Source organism: Bubalus bubalis, chromosome 6, assembly GCF_019923935.1.
Source record: "Bubalus bubalis isolate 160015118507 breed Murrah chromosome 6, NDDB_SH_1, whole genome shotgun sequence".
In the NCBI taxonomy this organism is placed as follows: Eukaryota; Metazoa; Chordata; class Mammalia; order Artiodactyla; family Bovidae; genus Bubalus; species Bubalus bubalis.
The window spans coordinates 27459700-27479703 of record NC_059162.1 but is presented as its reverse complement, the minus strand read 5'-3'; the positions used below and the strand labels follow the sequence as shown (position 1 = coordinate 27479703).

Below are 20004 nucleotides of genomic sequence, written 5' to 3'. Positions count from 1 at the left end.
AAGGTCAGAAATCCAGGGAACCAGCCCAGTGGCTGCAAAGCCTACCTCATCATTGACTCATGACCAACAGCCCAGCAGCTCCACAGGGAAAAGGCTAAGAAATCATTTTGTAGTAATCAGAGCTGTCTCAAATTGACATGGGCTGCTTTGGGGAAAGTGAGCTTCTCCACGTTCAAGTGGCCACTGCAGACTCCATCGGCAAGAACATAGAGGGGAAGTTTCAAGCAGCAGATGAGGTGTCGGGCTGATGGGAGCACTCTGTGGGTATGTGGCTGGAGCCGGGCTCCCCAGATGAACCGTGGCTGAAAGTGTCCTGAACCTTGCCAGGGAGATGTCTTTCAGCTTGGGATCTTGTGGGTGTTTAGATGTTGCCTTCTGTGACATATTATTTGAATTTAATTTTCAGGATGACAATCCCTTAACCTGTTTTAAAGATGTTGTAGAATGTCTCCAGCCCTGTTCTGAAAGATGCCATCCTGTGTGGGTTGAAAACAGTCTCAAAGATCATTTGCAATCAAGCAAATGTGCACATTTCTGTTTGCTTCAGTGCCACTCAAGACACTTCCTGACTCCCCCGGTTTCCTGAAAAATCACTGATGAATTTAATTTGCCCTCATTATTGGTTTACTTGAATTTTTTATATATCAAAGTCCAGTCCTATACCTTGAACATGATTGTTTTTCCAGAAGCAAGCACCTCATTGCTTGAAATAATATATTCCGTACTTAAAATCACTGACCTAGTCTTCCAAATAGCCTGGCAGAAGAGAAGCAGGCCCCAGATGGTCGAGTTTGGCAGTGCTGGGCCACTGCATTCAGAACATCATCTTTAGAAGGCCATCTTTAAAGCAGATGAAGATTTATTTCATAGTCAAGCTGGGAATGTGAAACTTGTATTTTGGAATGGGGTATATTATGTGCCTCCCTCTTCAGATGTTGAGAGAGCATGAACACAGATGCTCTTCACTTAAACTAATCCCTGTCATAGTCTTTACACTTATCCATTCATTAAATATTTAGTGAGCACCTCCGTGCATCAGACTGTGGGAGGTGCCAAGAGGGAAACAGATACAAACAAAGCCTTAGCCTCAGAGAAGTCAAAATATATTTGGGGCAGCAAACTGGAAAAGTAAGCAACTACAAGAGAGTGTCTGAAACATGCCAGTTGCGTGGACTGGGGAATAGGGGCCATGAAAGTCAAGGGCAGGAGAGGATATTGCCTTTGAGTTATTTAAGGGAAGAGTGGTTTTGATGAACCACGTATGCAGTCCCAAGGAAGGGACAGACATGTTCTATTACACAGAAATGTCAAGGAGAATGAGAAGCAATTACTTTGGTGATCAGGACATTGCTGTTGACCTTCAAGAATAGGAGTTTCAGGAGAGGATGGTAATGGAAGCCACATTGTAGCGAGTCATAAGGCAGATGCATTTGAGGAAAGGGAGGGTCAGTCACTCAGGTCAGTCACTCATTGGAGATGTTTGATTGTGAAGTGAGGAAAAGTGCAATAGAGCTGGTGAGAATTTTTGGTAATTTTGTAGAAGGAGAAATGTGTTATTTTGAAGGTGGAGGCTAGTGGGTTGCTGAAGGGAAGAGGTTAAATATTTTTGAGGAATAATTACATTGTAAGATCCCAGAGAAGATAGTATTAATAAAAAGAAAGAACCACTGGACAATTGATAGCTTTTTAGATAGGGAAATGAACTGGCATAAACTGTATTTTTGCATTGTGTGTTTAAAAAAAAAGGTTACATTAGGAAACTCAAATATCATTATTGATTAGTAATCCAAGTAAGGAGTTGGGGAGGAGGAAGGATGAAAAGTAGTTCCATATTTAAAATCTTGTTCTTTAAGGAACATTAATGTGTATCTTCTGGTAATAGTTTAGTGGGATTATTCCTTATCTTTGCAATGGAATGCCAAGGAATACAAACTGAAGATCGGAGTTTGGGGGAATTTACTCCTCTCATGTATCAGGGCTTCTCATGCTAATGAGCCTTTTACATCAATGGTTGTTGAATGAGGTTGGGAAGAAAGGAGAGGCAGGTAATACCCATATAGGTAGAACTTTCGACTTCTGTGACGCTTGCTTGACTCCAGTACAGACGTTTTCAGGGAGCTCTGTCGTTCAGGAGTGAGTGCAGTTTTTTTGTTTTTTTTTTTAATCTAATTGACATATAGTTCATTTACAATGTTGTGTTCATTTCTGCTGTATAGCAAAGTGACTCAGTTATACATATATATTCTTCTTCACATTCTTTTCCCTTGTGGTTTATCACAGGATATTGGATACAGCTCCCTGTGCTGTAGAGTAGGACCTTGTTGTTTATCCATCCTCTGTGTAATTGTCTGCATCCGCTAATCCCTAACATGGCTGGGAGACTGAGGACACACACAGTCCCAAACTCCCAGGTTTTCCCTCCCCCACCCCCATCCCCGGAAACCACAAGTCTGTTCTCTATATGTGAGTCTGGTTTTGTTTTGTAGGTATGTTCATTTGTGTCATATTTTAGATTCCACATATAAGTGACATCATATGGTATTCGTCTTTGTCTGATTTAGTATGATCGTCTCTAGGTCCACCCTTATGGCTGCAAATGGCATTTTTTATGACAAAGTAATATTACATTGTATATGTAAACACACACATATATATATCTTCTTTATCCATTCATCTGTCAATGGACATTTAAGTTGGGTAGGTTTAATCACCCGTCATGATAGCCACTGTGAAAGATTTCCTGGGGCTGGTCAAAATGCTGAGAAATATTTTTTTGTGCCGTTTGTGATGACTAAACCCTTTGCACGTGTGTCTAGTTATACGACCGCTTTGCTACTTGAGATCACCATGAATGTCTCTTACGCCTTCAGAATTAAGTGTGTCATTCAGAGGGATTTTTCTCCACCGAAGACCTCACAGGTATGGCACTTGTCTTCCTCAGACACAGGTGTGTTTGCAGTGGTGAACAGCCATTCCTTGTCCCTGCTGGGAAAGCTGGCCATCAGCGCTGCCTTCAACATTGTGTACATCTACACCTCGGAGCTATACCCCACAGTCATCAGGTACGCCTTGCCCTCAGCCTCCGTCTTCACATTTCCTGCATTTTGTTGTAGATTTTTGCATTGACAGAGGCGTGGTCCTCACTTCTAGGGCACAGCCGGTGGGGGCCAGGAGCAAGGCAGTAAGCAGTCATGAACCCAGGGCCTGTGGAGGCTCAGTCTTGCCCTACTAGCTGAGGAAAATGTTGCTTTATCTTTGGCTGAATTCCCTGTCCGTCTTGTGAGAGAATTACTCTGCACTAAGTGTATCCCATCACCCGAATAGCGCTCGTATGTTGTTTTTATTTCAGTCACTTGAGTGACTCAGACACCCCTCCCTCCTGTGTCAGGCACACAGTGGACCAGAGAACAAGGTCCCTGTTATCATAGAATCTGTATTTTAGCACAAAATATACATATTTCAAAAGAGATAATCCTTTATAGTTATAAGTGAATATTATATTTACATGTTAAAAGTAGTTTTTAATGAGAAGGACATGCTTATATCAAAAATAACATATTCAAAAACAAACCAAGAAAAGCCTCAACATATTTCTTTCCAAGTTTCCCCTCATAAAATAAGTTTGAAAACAAGAAACCAAACCTAATTTGAAGGGCAGAGATGCAGCTTAGTCTTTGCAGAACTGGCTCTGTGTGCTGGGTCTTGGTTCCCTATTTAGCATTTTCCCAATCTTTTTTGAGGATCATTCCAAGTGGATCCTTCTGTTTCTCTCATCCATGCAAGAAGACTAATGGTTCTGTCTACCTTTTTCCCAGGAAGAGATCAGATCTCCTGCAATTGGCTTGTCATTCCCTGGTTATTCCCAGAAACTGCTTTCTCTAGCTATTCCCTATAAAACTAGGATGGCCATTTGGTTCCAAACTGGGACACTTTTCAGAGTGAAAGTGGACTTGTTAACAATTCAGCTGGAATAACAGGGTGCTGTATGATCACACTACTTATAATCATTATCATTTTCATTTCCTCTCCCCTCCTTAATACCCACACTCCCAAAAAGGTAATGTTCTTGGTTTCCTGAGAAAATATGTTCAGCCAGTTCCTATATATATGCCTGATCCTTCTGTAGCTAATTAGTTGACTTTAAAAGACTTTTCAGGCCATAAAGCCTTGGCTTTTCTTTGACTATTTGAACTAATAGGAGACCTAAAACATGAGAACATTTAACAAGAAATATTCACATGCTCATTTTTTCACCAGCCTCTGTAGCTGCACTGTCCAACCTTGCATGTGGCTATGTAAGTTTAAATCAATTAAAAGTTCAGTTCCTCATTCTCACATTGAGCATTGAGTAGCTGCATGTGTCTGGGGGCTTCCATATTGGACAGGGAACTTACAGAACATTTTCAGCATCATAGAAAATTCTAATGGGCAGTATTGCTTATAGTATCCTGTACTTCCACTTTGGGATTTGTTATTCTGAGCCCACTATCCCTTAGAGCCTTAAAATTGTCCCCCTAGAACTTACTGGTTTTTTTTTTTTTTTTTTTTTCTTATACCTTACAGGAATGTTGGGCTTGGAACTTGCTCCATGTTCTCCCGAGTTGGTGGGATCATTGCTCCCTTCATCCCCTCACTGGTTGGTTTGTACCTCCTAGTTTTGTTTTTCTCGATTCTCTGCTTTGTAAATGTTTGTGCTCTTGAGTAGAAAGAGGCAGCAAGCAGCTGCTACTGAAGATCAGCCGATGCAAATGTGAACCTTGTGCCTTTTAGATTAAGGATCTGTCAGTGCAGATGGACCCCTCCCAGGGATTGCCTGTGTTCATTGCAGTCAGCTAATGCCACCCTGAACCTTCCTGTCCCTATTTGTAAGTTAGCAGATTAGTGAGCATTTCTGAAGTTTCTGTTGTGTGCTGGGCTCTGTGCTAAGCCTCTTCTATACATCATCTCATGCAGTCTTCACCATAACCTTATGTGCTAGGCATTGGTACCCTGTATTAATAATGAGGAGAACAAAGCACACCACTTGGAAAAGAAAGTTACAAGAGGAATGTGTGAAAGGGAGATATGAATAGTGTAAATTCCATCCCATCTTCAAGTGTCCATGTTCTGCGAAAGATCCCATGGAGCCCCCCGGGCATGTCACTGTTGGTCTTCTCTAGGACTTTCCCAGCCAAGACTTGTTGAAACGTGACTAGGTTTGATGTGAGGCTGTGAGCCTGTTCTATAGACAACCACTCATCACTCAGGCTACGACTCACCATGCCCTACTATAGGGTATTTCTGAAGTGCCATTGTAGCCTTTTCTTTTCTTGAGGAAGCAAGATATACTTCCTTTTTCTGAGTATCTCTGTTACTGAGTCCAAGCTCTCTCTGCTTGCTGAGTGACAGGCCAGTTAACCACTATGTCTCAACAGAACCATCTTGTCAGAGTCTGAATGCTAGGTTCTTTCATAGAACACAGAGTCAGAGGAGATGAAGAAATAAAATAAAAAGGCCATTAATCTTGCAAATATCTCCCAGAATGGCCAGCCTGGAGAGGGGATGTGTTAATCTCTTCTTTCTTGCAGCAGTTCACAAGTGGCCAGGGTCAGATTACCTTTCTGTGAGTTGAACGATGGCACTTTAACCCTCAAGCATGGTTCTTTGTGTGCTGCGTGCGTGCTAAGTTGCTTCAGTCGTGTCTGACTCTTTGCCACCCTATGGACCATAGCCCACCAGGCTTCTCTGTCCTTGGATTTCTCCAGGCAAGAACACTGGAGTGAGTAGCCATCCCCTTCTCCAGGGGATCTTCCCGACTCAGGGATCGAACCTGTGTCTCTTATGTCTCCTGCATTGGCAGGCAGGTTCCTTACCACTAGCGCCGCCTGAGAAGCCCAAGGTTCCCTGAGGCAGGCCATTATGTATGATTATAATGACAAAAGCAATGAAAAGCAAGTCAAAGAAGCAGATCCAACATGCAGTAAGAATTGACTCTTCCCTGAAACATCTCTCCATGTTTCACACTCAATTTTAGATCATAAGACCCTTCTTACAGGTCTTACTAGTTCCAGTCTGCAAAATGTGTCCAACATTAGGTGTTTATCATTACAGATGCCCTGTTTTGGATGGCTGTCCTAGAACGTTATAAAACCCAACATGGTGTTTCCCCCTGAGTCCGGCTAAGTTGAGAAGAGGCGAGTGTTGCCCTTGGTTCAATCACACACCTGCAGTGTGGTCACGTGTGTGCATGCAGAGGGCCGGAGTCCCCCTCCCCTCCTCCCCATGCCTCCCTCTCCTCCCCCTTCATGTCATCACCTTTGAAAAATCAGGAAAAGATGACCAAAGCAGACATTCTAACTAGCCACAGAATTTAGAAGCCCAAACCAGAGAGGACAAAACTAGGTGGTTCCCATGCAGGAATTTAGGAATGATAATCAGTTCAGGAATCTCCTGGAGCCCAGTCCTGCAAGGACCATAATGTTATCTTTGAAATGATATGTTTGTATTTAAATTTTCCTGAGAATGTCTTTTGGATCAGCCTGCTAGCATATCAAAACCACACGTGTAGGTTTCTCTAGGCTTTTCTCTTCCTTTTCAGGGTGTTCAGTTCAGATGCTCAGTCGTGTCCGACTCTTTGCGACTCCATGCGACTCCATGCAGCACGCCGGGCTTCCCTGTCCATCACCAACTCCCGGAGTTTACTCAAACTCATGTCCATTGAACAGCAAGGAGATCCAACCAGTCCATCCTAAAGGAAATCAGTCCTGAATATTTAAGGGTGTTTACACCTTTAACCCCCAAGCCTCTCAGTTCTGGTGCTTAGGGAATCAGCACTCGTGTATGAGACTGTTTGGCCAGTTCCAGGGTTGGGAACTTCAGAACTTCATTTGCAGTGTTGCCTGCATGTGGAGGTCACCGTGTCACAGGCCACTCGCCTCAAGTGGGAGCTGAGTGTCTGGCTCACCCTGGCCATGTGTCTACGCTGCCCCCACCCCACAGCCCCCACCCGAGCATAAAACAGTCCGCTGCTTCTGCTCCACAGCCAGCAGTCCTTTTTATCTACTCAGTTGCATCGCTGTGCCTGAGGACTGGCTCTGGTTTCCCCCGGTAATTCTCTATGGGAAGAGAAGGAAGGCTGCGTGGTGTATTCTAGTGGGAAAGCAGGACCTGGACAGTAAGCGTGGCAGGTCCTTAGTCATGAGTGCTGATGTCATCTGCCAGGAAACTAACGCTGAGCTTTTGTTTGTTTTCATTCCGCTCCCTGTCCCCACAGAAGTATGTGCAGTGGTCTTTACCCTTCATTGTCTTCGGAGCCACAGGGCTGACCTCAGGCCTCCTGAGTTTATTATTGCCAGAAACCCTTAACAGCCCATTGCTGGAGACATTTTCTGACCTTCAAGTATACTCATATCGGAGGCTAGGGGAGGAAGCATTATCCTTACAGACCTTGGATCCCCCTCAGGTATGACACAATTGTTCTTATCATTCTGCTTTACTCCATGATGACAGTTTTGGGGGTAATGAAAAGAAAGAATGTCTGGTTAGAGTAATGTGTGTGTGCTCAGTCCCATGGGCTTTGCAGCCCCACAGGCTGTAGCCTGCCAGGCTCCTCTGTTTCTCAGGCAGGAATACTGGAATTTCTCAGGCAACAATACTGGAGTGGGTTGCCTTTTCCTTCTCCAGGGGATTTTCCCAACCCAGGAATCCAACCTGCATCTCCTACATTGGCAGGCAAATTCTTTACCACTGGGCCACCTGGAAAGCCACCTGGTTAGAGTAATAGAACTGAGCAAAAATTCTGGAAAACAAAGGTGGGATCTAATTGCAGCTAATTTTCAGGGAAATAAAGATGATTCCTTAGCTTTCTTAGAACACTTTAGGGACTAATTCTTAGGGGAATAAATATCATCAGAGTACCTTTGTCAGTTGAATGCTAGACAGTAATTTAATTTTAGAGATGTCATGACACCATTTCCCTGCCCGTTTCTTCTCTCCTGCTTTAGTCTGTGGACAAGGAGAGCCCTTTAGGGAGCGAGAGTGACGAAGAGGAAGAGTTTTACGATGCGGATGAGGAGACTCAGATGATCAAGTGAGGAGACTCAGATGATCAAGTGAGGAGCCCCAGGTTCCTCCTCAGAAGCAGAGGGTCATCTTCCATGCCTCTGTCAAGCGCAGGTGCTCCTGGGAAATTGCAGAGAGCTATGGAAAGAAAGGCTTGAACAAACAGAAGGTACTCAGAGTGGCCTGATGTTTTATAGGCACCCAAGGAAGTTGGAGAAGAGATTTCCATGAACAGGACATCACTGCTTTGAGTGAAAAGCTATTAACTTGCCTACAGTTGAGATATAGTGCAGAATCATGACCTTTGGCCAGATTGCTCAATTCTGCATGCCAGAGTGGTAAGCTCAGTTGTTTCTAGAAGTTTGATTATGTTGCCGTTCAACTTCATTGTGACCTAAAGGCAAATATGTAAAATTTCTTCTCACCATTAAGATGGAATCTGTGTACCAGATTTGACATCTGCCTGTCTCGATTGCTCCTCACCAAGAATCTTTGGAGGCAAGTTGATGTTAGCATTCCATTCATTTTTGTGCCAGAAGAAAAGCATTGAGAGATCGTTTGTGTGACCTGAGGCCCTCCAGCTTTACCCCAAGAGATGAAATCTGGGCCCACAGCTTGGCCCCTGGTTCAGTGACTGGTTCCAGCTCCTCCTGTTAGTCCGACAGATGACCCACTAGAAAAATCCAGCTGCACCAAAGTAATGTTCAGAGTCCAAGGTGTGGCTGCACCCCCGCCCCCCACCCCCAGCAGCTCCCTCTGATACTCAAATTTCCATCTCAGATTCTAGACCAGCAAAACTTCCAAACATGCCCAGTAAATGATGACGTTTTATAGAGGGGAAGGGCAGTTAAAAAGTGACATGTTGAGCCCTTTTGTTGAGCCCTTGGATGTTTGAAGGGGAGAAAACAGATGCCATTTTCAATAAGGAAGAAAAGAAAATTACCTTTCCCAATTTTCTGTTTGCTTTGTCTTCAGTGTTGTGCAAGGAGGAACTTGGGCAACCTTTAAGGACTGGAACTCACTTAGTCCTAGGTCAGTCCCAGCCTGTTTAGTTTAGCTAGAATGGAAGGCACAGGAGTTTCCTAGGAAATGTTGGTTTTTGTTAAATACCACCAGCTTTCAAATAAAATCAGTCGTACTCTGCTTCCTCAAATCATGTGCCGGAAGTGTTTCCTGTGAACTCCAGTGTTATCTCAAAAAGAAGTGTTATCTTGGAGTCAACAAGCTTGGACAGCATTGCTTTAGGTCAGTTTCCCAACTGGGACCGTTTCCGTGTTTTCAGAATTTCCATTTCTGCTAATCTCTTGGAGAAAAAGAAATTTCATTAGAAATAGAAGTCATCACTGTGTCTGTGTCTGGAAATCTTGGAGGACTCACCTCGAATCGGCTCCAACCCTCTCCTGTCTTCTTCCACTTACTTCTTGGTTTATACTATACTAGCCTGTACCTTTGCATTTGTTACAGTGTTTTATATCCTTCATGCCCTTATGTATTGGGCTTTTTATAAATAGGAAGCATCTCTACTACTGTTTATTTCTCTCCACTGTGCCCAGAACACACTATGTATTGCTGTTTCTAGCCATCAAGGAAGTTGTAGAACTCCTGCCAGTATCGCTTTTGTCCATCACAGGCAAATCTGCCCCAAACCCCCAGACTGTGGAATCTTGGCATCTTTCTCTGGGAGATGGAGACCCTGCCCACCATCAAGAGAAGAAGAAAGGAAGAACTTACAAGGACACTTAGAAGCTCTTTGTTGTGATGTTAAATGGAAAACAACAAGCTAACGTTTGGTCGTTCTTGGCTGGTTGTCAGCCTCTTTGCATTATAAGAGTAGTGACCCCATTATCAAAAAGTGCGGAATCGAGAAGGTAAAAAAATGTAGACTCAACACCCAGAGTCAGCCAGTGTTGTGGCTTTGTTCTCTTTGAAGACCAACTGGTAACCCATCTTTTTTGTTGGCACTGGGGTTCCCTCTGCCTCTGACTAGATAAATAAGGATTCCATTAGTTCTGTCCCTGAGTATTCTCTTTTTCCAACTCTAGATAGAAGAAGGGAGGGAAGGAAACACAGTTTGAACACATGTTGCTAAGGCTGGACTACCAGCTGCTCGTGTCAGGTGTGTGTCACTAGATTTCTTTAGTGCTTCTTTCTTGATGGTCTTTTGGCAACGTTTAATAATTTGCCTTTTATAAAAACAGATTTTTTTTTTCCTTTTGGTGTTAACTGTTGAAAAATAGTGATTGTGGAGATTGTGCACATGAGTACATTTGTGTTGATTAAATTATTGGAAAACTCTTAATTTATAGATAACATACGTTGTTTGTTCAGATGATTTGTAAAAGGTTTCCTTTTAAATGTCTGTATTGTATTCAAAATTAAATTTCTTTTCTCCAGAAAAACAACAAGAAAAATGTAAGACACATGAGAAATCCCAGGGCTTCCAGCGTCTAAGGTCTTATCAACAGCTTGTCCAGAACTTAAGCACCACACAGATGTCTTGAAAGAAACTGTGCTATAGTTTTCTGATCAGTGGGTTAAAAACCACTGCCCATTGAAAATGCAGTATCTGTCATTTGGCTGTTTTCAAGTGATAACAGACATTCTTTAGTATCTAAAAATAAAGAAAAAAACACAAATACAATAAGTAAGAAGCAAATAAATGTTCCTGGGACACTGCCCAAGTAAATTTGATCCGGACAAGTATTTTTATAGAGGTCAAATTGATAAAGATACTTCTAATAGATTTATATTCTTAACAAAAACATTGCAATAATTCTCTCTACTAAACCAGAATTAAAATGCAGCTTTCTAATAGAATTGACTCCTCCATTACAATTTTTTATTAGCTCATTAGTTCTTAAATTGGACATCTATATTTTTTATTAGATAATTAGTTCTTAAATTGGACATCTATAAAGGATTTTTTTCAGTAAATAAAATGCAGTGTTTTTGGCTTCTTGTGAATTTGATAGAGAATTGTAAAACATAGGCTTTTTCTTTTGTTCTTACAGAATATGTCAGGGTGTATACAGTAGCATCTTTGACAAATGGAACAAATATAGAATATGCTAGAAACTATGGGTGGTTTGTGGGACAGGGGCTATAGCAAGTTTAAGGAGTTGGTGGAAACAGAAGATAACTGTAAAAATATATCTAGGAGAAAAATGCAAAGATAGGGCATGGTTAGAAAATTTATCTGTGTAATATATTAGACCTTATGGTTATCTCAATAGATGTTCTTAGTTGCTCAGTTGTGTCTGACTCTTTGCGACTCCATGGACTGTAGCCCACTAGACTCCTCTGTCCATGGGGATTGTCCAGGTAAGAATTCTGGAGTGGGTTGCCATGCCCTCCTCCAGGGAATCTTCCCATCCCAGGGATTGAACCGAGGTCTCCCACATTGCAGGCAGATTCTTTACCATCTGAGCCACCAAGGAAGCCCATCTCAATAGATACATGAAGATTATTTGACAAAATTCAACACCTATTTAAAATAAAAGCTACTAGCAGACAAGGAATAAAAGGAAACTTCCTTCTCAAGATAAGGGGTATTGTAGTACATAAGGTTAATTGGGACATAAGATCTCATCACCTTCCCAGAACTTTGGCCTTCAGACTTTATTGATAATGACCACAATAACAAATGGATTCTTTCTCTTCCCTCTTCTTCCACCTCTTTCTAATCTCTGTCTCTGTTTCTATTTCTCTTTCTTCTTGCCTTACAAATGCCTACTAGATGAAAATATTTAAAATGCATTAAAATATGTATATAAAACTTTCATGAAACATGTTTATTCTTAAGATAGCTTATATTCTGTCCCATTTTGTTTTTTAAAATGCCATTTGTGATCCCCTAAACCAATTCCCACTCTAGTGCTCTTGCCTGGAAAATCCCATGCTCGGAGGAGCCTGGTAGGCTGCCGTCCATGGGGTCGCTAAGAGTCGGACACGACTGAGCGACTTCACTTTCACTTTTCACTTTCATGCATTGGAGAGGGAAATGGCAACCCACTCCAGTGTTCTTGCCTGGAGAATCCCAGGGACGGGGGAGCCTGGTGGGCTGCCGTCTCTGGGGTCGCACAGAGTTGGACACGACTGAAGCAACTTAGCAGCAGCCGCAGCAGCAAACCAATTTCATGACCTACTATAACATAAAAATCCATGGTTCTTCTCTTGTACTTCTTGTACTGCAGAGGCTTTAAAGCTAAGATGTACATTTCCCAAACACCCTTTGCAGCTAGGCTTCTAGGTGCAATTAAGTTTCCATCACTCAGATTCAGATGGAATTGAGAATGTGGGAGTAAGGTGGAGGCCGTACTTGTGGTGGATCATTTTTTCCTACTGGGGTCTACAAAGATGGAGGCATTTGGTTTTGCTGAGGCAGTTTCAGCAGAAATGTTGACAGTCAGGGGCAATACATATTAAAACCTTAATAAGATTTTTTTTTTTTTTACACAGAACCTGGAAAAATAACTCTAGTTAAGGAAAAGTAAAGATTCAAAAATACTCAACAATCCCAAAAATATAAGACATATAAAAATATAAGAGACTTGACTTCCCAGATATTAAAACAAAGCTATGGTATGAGTGTAGCAATAGATAAGCAGATCAGTAAAACATAATAGAAATCTCAGAACAAGACAAAGGATATATAACAGTTTGGCATTTTCTGAAGATGGTATGACAACTCAGTGGGGAAAAAAACTGAACTATTCAGTTATTGTTGAGCAACTATTGGGTTTCCATATCAAAAAATAAAATAAAATTACACCCTTTCTACACACCATAACAAAAATTCCAAATGAATTGAAGAACTTAATGGAAAAAGGCAGAACTTAAAAAAAAAAATTATAAAATGATATAGGAGAATGTTCTTATGACCTTGAGGGATAGATGGATTTTTCAGACAGAAAGTAAAAATCACAAATCATTTTTAAGAAGATAGGTTGATATGTTTCACTACGTCTAAATGTAAAACTTCTTTCTATATGACTAGACACACCACAAAATTAAAAGCAAAGCAATAGACTAGGAAAAGAATATTGGCAACTTCTGTGAAAGACAAAGATCAGCATCCAGAATGTAGAAAGAATTAGTGCTGATCAAAAAGAAAAATAAGGAGGAAGCTTATAAAATATATTTTTAGGTAATTTACAGCCTCACTAGAGGATCAGAGAAATGCAAATTGAAACAATGTTAAGTTATTGAAAATCTATTAGATTGGAAGAAAAGAAGAGTTCTAAAACAACGTTTTGAAGATACAAAGAAGAAGGAATTTCTCTACATTCTGATAGAAGTATAAATTTACTTATCAACTAGATTGTCAATAGCCAGTGAAGTTGAAAAATTTAAACATTCTGTGACACAGAGATTCTACTTCTGTATCTATTAATATGTCATGGAAGAGTTTTCAGATATTTTGAAGGAAACCGTTTCACGCCGTGCCACACATAGTACACAAACCTACATATACACATCCATATGTACATATATACCACCAATAACTTTCTATAAAATAATGCCATTACTAAATGCATTGCACTGTATTTTCTACGCTATTATATTTTACTTTAAAATGGAAAGAATATTGGTGAAGACACACAAAAGTGATTTTACAATTTATAAGCAAATAAAAGCATGCAGTTGCAAGAAGTGAAGCATAATACCTTTCATATTTACCTTAGTACTTGCCTAGTGTGCTTGTCTGCAAGTAGATATGTACAGAGATGTCCATTATAGTTGTAATGAAACAATGAAATTAAATACCTTCAGTAGGGAAATGTATAGATACCATTTTATATTCAGCAAATGGAATTAAACCTGGGACTTCTACGCACTGAGGTGGATGGATGTTCAATGTTGAATCAAATGTTAGCTAATCTTTTGTAGATCAAAGTTATTTTGTGGTTAACTTCTTTAGTGAGTGACAGGAATATTTGCCAGTTATTTAGGCCATACTTTACAGTCAAGACTGTTAATATTCTGTTGCAGAAATACAAGTCTCACTATTATTCCTACCCCAATGAAGAGTTATCCCCCTTCCCTCTACATCTGAATTTCTCTTGGAAAAGAGTTTGCATCTGTGAAAACATTTAGACCACTTCTCAACCGAGACCCTAGAGCTCTGTAATATAAATCTTAGAAGAGATTAGTCATTTATTGAAAAACATCAGGGGCAGATGTAGCCAAATGAGTATTAAAATAACTTCAGTCTGGACCTTGCAGAACAATTGATTTTGAATAGACTAGATTCTGATGAAATTGCTTTGCTTCAAAATATAACTGGGTGAAATGATTGTGTAAGATAGGTAAAGATGCACACTCAACTTGGAGGTGAATTTAATAATAAATGAATGATTTACCAGTATGTGGGCAGAGCTTCCAGAAACCACAGAAGAGAAGGCAGTATGCAGAAGGAAGCCCATTGATACAGTCTGCACAGGTCAGCCTCCTAGCCCCAGCACAGATTGAGGACGGGATCCACAGAGGTAAACTGTTCAGCATGGGGAAGCATTTGAGAGTTGGTAATATTTGTCACATCAGATTAGGGTTTTTAAATGGTAGAAGCCAAGATATGCTTGCTGGTGATGATACAATAAATTCATTTGCTTCCTATAGGTACATTTCACCATGTATAGGGTGTTTGCTTTCCTATTTGCTATAGCAGGTGGCATGCATCCATCCAGTTATGCAGCAGGATCCAGTTATATGTGTGTGAATGTAACAGAAGAGGGACTGTAACAACAGCGATTCGCTTTCAAATAAAATTCTTCCCATACTATGTATTATCATTAATACAGTATATTGTAGTTTTCTCTGAATGTGTACTATAACCAAGAGAGAAGACAAAGAGTATTTTGCTTCTACAGGCAGAATAGCAGCAGAATACACTGGTGGTTAGGAAATGTCAATCAAACGAACTTTTCCATAAAGATTCCCAAGACTCCTTTAAAAAAAAATTTTATTTATTTATTTGTCTGTGTTGGGTCTTTGTCACTGCGTGGACTTTTCTCTGGTTGTGGTGAGCAGGTGCTACATTCTAGTTGCAATGCCCAAGCCTCTCACTGTATGGCCTCTCGTTGGGGGGTGGAGGGTCTAGGGCACACAGGCTTCAGTAGTGACAGCACATAGGCTCAGTAATTATGCCTCCCCAGGGCTTCCCTAGTAGCTCAGATGGTAAAGCATGTGACTGCAATGCAGGAGACCCGGGTTCGATCCCTGGGTTGGGAAGGTACCCTGGAGCAGGAAATGGCAACCCACTCCAGTATCCTTGCCTGGAAAATCCCACAGACAGAAGAGCCTGGCAGGCTGTACAGTCCATGGGGTCACAAAGAGTCGGACACGACTGAGCAACTAACACACACAGCTCTAGAGCACAGGCTCAGTAGTTGTGGCCCATGGGCTAGCTGCTCCATGGCATGTGGAATCTTCCCAAACCAGGGATGGAACCGATATCTCCTGCATCGGCCAGCAGATTCTTTACCACTGAGCCAGCAGGGAAGCCCCCAAGACCCTTTTTAGTTTACATAAGTAATTGGATGCTGTATTCGTTTCCTATTGCTACTGTAACAAAATATCATAAACTTTAGACAACATAGATTTATTCTATTACATATTTGGAAGTCAGGCGACAAAGTGAATTTTAAGGGGTTAAAATGAAGATGTCAGCAGGGCTGTTTTCCCCCCTGAGTTTTCCAGGGGAAATCCGTTCCTTTGTCTCCTGCAACTTCTAGACAGTGCAGCGTCCCTCAGGCCTGGCTCAGCACCCCAGCCTCTGCTCCTGTTGTCTAACATGGCCTTCTACTCGCGCCAATCTTCTGCCTCCTTCTTATTAGTACCTCTGTGGCTACATCAGGCCCTCCCAGATAATTCCAACTCATCTCTCCATTTCAAGATCCTTATCTGCAAAGTCCCTTTTGCTGTAAAAGGTAACATTCACAGGTTCTGGTGATTAGCGTGTGAATATCTTTGGGGCCCAGCAGTCACCTTATTACAGGTGTCTTAAGTGTGCGTCACTGAAGTTTTCTAAGTGGACAGGACCTGCTGGCATCATCAGTGCATACTTGTAAGTTTTATAGGAAAACCTAGTCATCATCAAGATAAGCTGTACTCAGACCATGGGTAACAGCCTAAAATCTACTTTTATTAATGAGTTTATAGACACACTTGGCTAAACCTGAAGTCTCCCAGTTATTGTTTGAAAGAATAAAGTGCTTACAAAAGAATTTAAACCTACTAAGACTTTGTCTCTGAGTTTTATTTGTTGCCGTGTCTTAACTTCCAGTAGTTTTCTTATCAAAAGCAATTGTTCTCTCTACCTTTGTTGTATATTCTTAAGCATTTTGTACTTTTCCATAATTATAGTATTTATTGTGTAATCTAATAAATGATTATGTCTTCCCTATTAAGCCATGAGCTGTATGAAAACAGGGTACATGTCTATCTTTTTTCCTACTAAATGCCCATAGCACTGGACCCAGTGTGTTATTAGGCATTCAGGTACTTCTTTTTTATATTGGAGTATAGCCAATTATAGCCCAGGTGGCAATAGTGGTAAGGAACCTGCCTGCCAGCACAGGAGATATAAGAGATGTGGGTTTGATCCCTGTGTTGGGAAGATCTCCTGGAGGAGGGCATGGCAACCCTCTCCAGTATTCTTGCCTGGAGAATTCCATGGACAGAGGAGCTGGTGGGTTATGGTCCATAGGGTCACAAAGTTGGATATGGCTGAAGCGACTTAGCACACATGGCTGATTAACAGCATTGCGATAGTGTCAGGTGAACAGCGAGGGACTCAGCCTTATATATACACGTATCCATTCTCCCCCAAACTCCCCTCCCAACCGGTCTGCCACATAACATTGAACAGAGTTCATGTGCTATACAGTAAGTCCTTGTTGGTTATCCATTTTAATAATAGCAATTTGTACATGTCCATCCCAATGTTTATTCAGGTATTTTTGAAGAAATACATGGATTCCTCACCACTCTTTCCTATGAGCTCTGTCACTACATTGAACTCAGAAGCTGCCAAAGAGGCTGTATCTTACTCATCTTAGTACCTCTAAGAACTAGCACAGTATTGGGGACATGGTAGGCATTCATTAAATTTTTAAATGAGTGAATACCCAGACACAAAGGGATTCGAGACTGGCTTAACTGACCTATCAGCTAGTGTTCTTAAACAGGATATTCTTCCCCAAGATCAATTTGAAAAGAAGGCCTGTGGAGTGTTTAGCTCTGAGAAAGCTACTTATAGGTTACTTAAAAAAAAAAAAACAACCTTCATTCCACATTAACCTTCCTATTACCTAAATCACCATTGTGAGCAAAGTTAAAGTTGGGATTAGAGTATGTTCAAGAGAGAAATGATCCCTTTTAACAAAGTCTAAAATGTCTACCCTGAAAATAGAAATAAGCAAAGAAGGATTAATTATTAAATAATGATCTTATCCATGTATTTATTTATTGGAATATAATTGCTTTACCATATTGTATTAGTTTCTGCTTTACAACAACATGAATCCTGTATAAGTATACATAACCCTCTCCCTCTTGAGCCTCCCTCCCACCCCCGTCCATGTATTTATATACCCATTACTAAAACACCATTCATCCTACTGAGTTGTAGAATAAATCAATCTAGTGATTCTTTTCTTCTCACTGAGGCCTCTCCCAGAGGATATTCTTTGGGGAAGTTTTTGGTATAACCATCAATGGTATAATAATCAGCTCTCCTAATATAATTCATCTAGTGGAAACAACATGTAAATGTTTCAGAAATGCTGTCAATTCGATTCCAGGCATTTGAGGGCTCAGCCCATTAACAAAAAAGTTATTAGGAATTGGATCAATGTCTTGATTTTCCTGTTTGCTAGGTGCTGCAGAGGCTGGCTCGCAGGTGTTGACTATGTTTCCCTTAATTTCTCAGAGGAATGCAAAAATACCTGAAGACATCTCAGAGTAAAGCCTAAGGGGAAACCTGGATAAGTAGGCTAGTTGTATTCTCCATTCTGCCATGTGCAGAAACTATTTATCATTGGTAAGTAGGTTCCAAACTATCTTGAATTCAAGGCCAGAATATGGAATCAGATGCTGTTGGGTTATAGAATTCTATAATGATTGATTTGCCAATATCAAAGCAGAGTCAGAACATAGCAAATGCATTTCCAACAGTAGAAGAATTTATTATCTTCCCAATCCAGTCCATCAGGAGAGAGATGAGGCTTGATAAGGATTTAACTGATTAAGAATGACCAGGTAAAAAGTTGAAGACCTGGACAACAGCAGAGAATGTGGGGGAAAAAAAACAGAACAAAGGTAGTGTTGTTTTGTCTTGTGGAACAAAATGTCCAAGTGAAGCAGAGGTATAGATTCATTAACAAGTTTTGTTGACAAAGGTGTCATAAAATGACATCCAGTGAAAAGAGTGACCATCTAGGCTTTGCATGTTTACGTTCAAACCACCCCAGATAGCTTCAAGATTATCCTAGGAAGATGTGCACAAAATATCAAAAGATTTCCTTAACTAGTTTCTTATATTCAAGAGGAAAAGTAACGGGAAAATAATTTATTCCTAAAATATTTAGAGTGCCTACTGTGTGCTGTGTCCTATTCTTGGTGCTGGGTTAGGAGAGAATGTGTATTGAGCATTATTCTAAACAGTTTATATTTCTTGGTATATACAATCTTCAGAAGAAAACTATGAAATGTATACCATGGATCCCATTTCATAGGTGAGGAAACTGAGGCCCTAGTTAAGGACCCCCAGGTCAGACAACTAATTGTTGGCAAAACCTGGATTATCTGACTTCAGAAGTCACTTCTTAAGTGACTAAGCTGTACTGCTACAATTCTAAAGTGACGAAAGTGAAAGTGATGTCACTCAGTCGTGTCCACCTCTTTGCCACCCCATGGACTGTATGTAGCCCACCAGGCTCCTCTGTCCATGGGATTTTCCAGGCAAGAGTACTGGAGTGGGTTGCCATTTCCTTCTCCAAGGGATCTTCCAGGGTTCTTAAATGTTAGCAGGCCTTGTATTTTCCAGGTACTGTTTGATGACAATCCTGATGGTGTTTATAACTACTATACATTGACTGCCATGCATCATGTCATCACGTCACCACGTCTACGCAGTCTATGATTATGTCTTAAAATTCTCACAATAATTCTATTAGGTAGGTGTATACTTCTCGCTCTGTTGATGACAGCAACAAAGTTTAGGGGCATTATGTAACTTTCTCAGGATCACAGCTGGTAAGAGGCACTGGTAGGTCTACATCGCATTTTGCAAGTCCCAGACGTTTTGATTAGGCTCTATGAGGAGGCAGAATATTTAAAGGATTCTAATTAGTTAATGATTCTCCCTGTATTTTAGAACCATTAAGGTTTTTTTTTTTTTCTTTCCAGAATTAAATCAATAAATGAATATAATTGTCAGTCAAAAATATGGATTGAGAAGCTCATTAAGATTCATATGGCTCATTAATGGATCAAATGCAGTTATGATCTCATAGAGAAGACGGAAGAATTCTCTATTTCTGAGTAGTCATTGGGGTTACTTTCATTATTCACTTTAGGGCAACTATTAAGCTACCTTTCCATCAAATATATTCAAGAAAAATTCACGGAGTGCCTACTGTGTACCAGGCATTTCCACAAGCTTGGAGCTGTCAGAGATCATTGAGGTGGGTTTCTTAAGCTGTGAGCCGTCCCAGGGTCTTTGGTCTAATTGGTGGGATTTAAGTCCAACAAATTGAAAAGGACTTAGTGAAACTGAGAGACCTTCTGGGATCCAAGTTTGGGAAACTGGCTGGTGCCTGAAATGGATTTCTTTTTCAATGAAGAAGTTCTTGAGAGGGGAGGTCTCAGGCTGGGACTTTGATAGTGGTTTCTTTTGATAGTGGTTTCATTTGATAGTGGTTAATTATGCAGGCTAAATAAAGCCTGTTATCTGAGGAGAGT

The 20004-nt window shown here is 40.9% G+C and overlaps 1 protein-coding gene across 4 annotated transcripts in view; it reads left to right on the top strand.

Moving 5' to 3' along the window:
* Positions 1–11290, top strand: part of SLC22A15 (solute carrier family 22 member 15) — a 102561-nt gene extending 91271 nt beyond the window's left edge. For 2 of the 4 annotated variants that reach the window (XM_006058678.4, XM_044944509.2), the window contains 4 exons: positions 2942–3062; positions 4564–4636; positions 7253–7441; positions 7983–11290. In XM_006058678.4, coding sequence (XP_006058740.3) covers positions 2942–3062; positions 4564–4636; positions 7253–7441; positions 7983–8072 — 473 coding nt within the window. In that variant the 3' untranslated portion in view covers positions 8073–11290. Of the gene's footprint in view, positions 1–2941; positions 3063–4563; positions 4641–7252; positions 7442–7982 lie in introns of all 4 variants that reach the window. The other 2 variants (XR_006551716.2, XR_006551717.2) reach the window with 2 other exon arrangements.
* The last annotated feature ends 8714 nt before the right edge of the window (positions 11291–20004 follow it).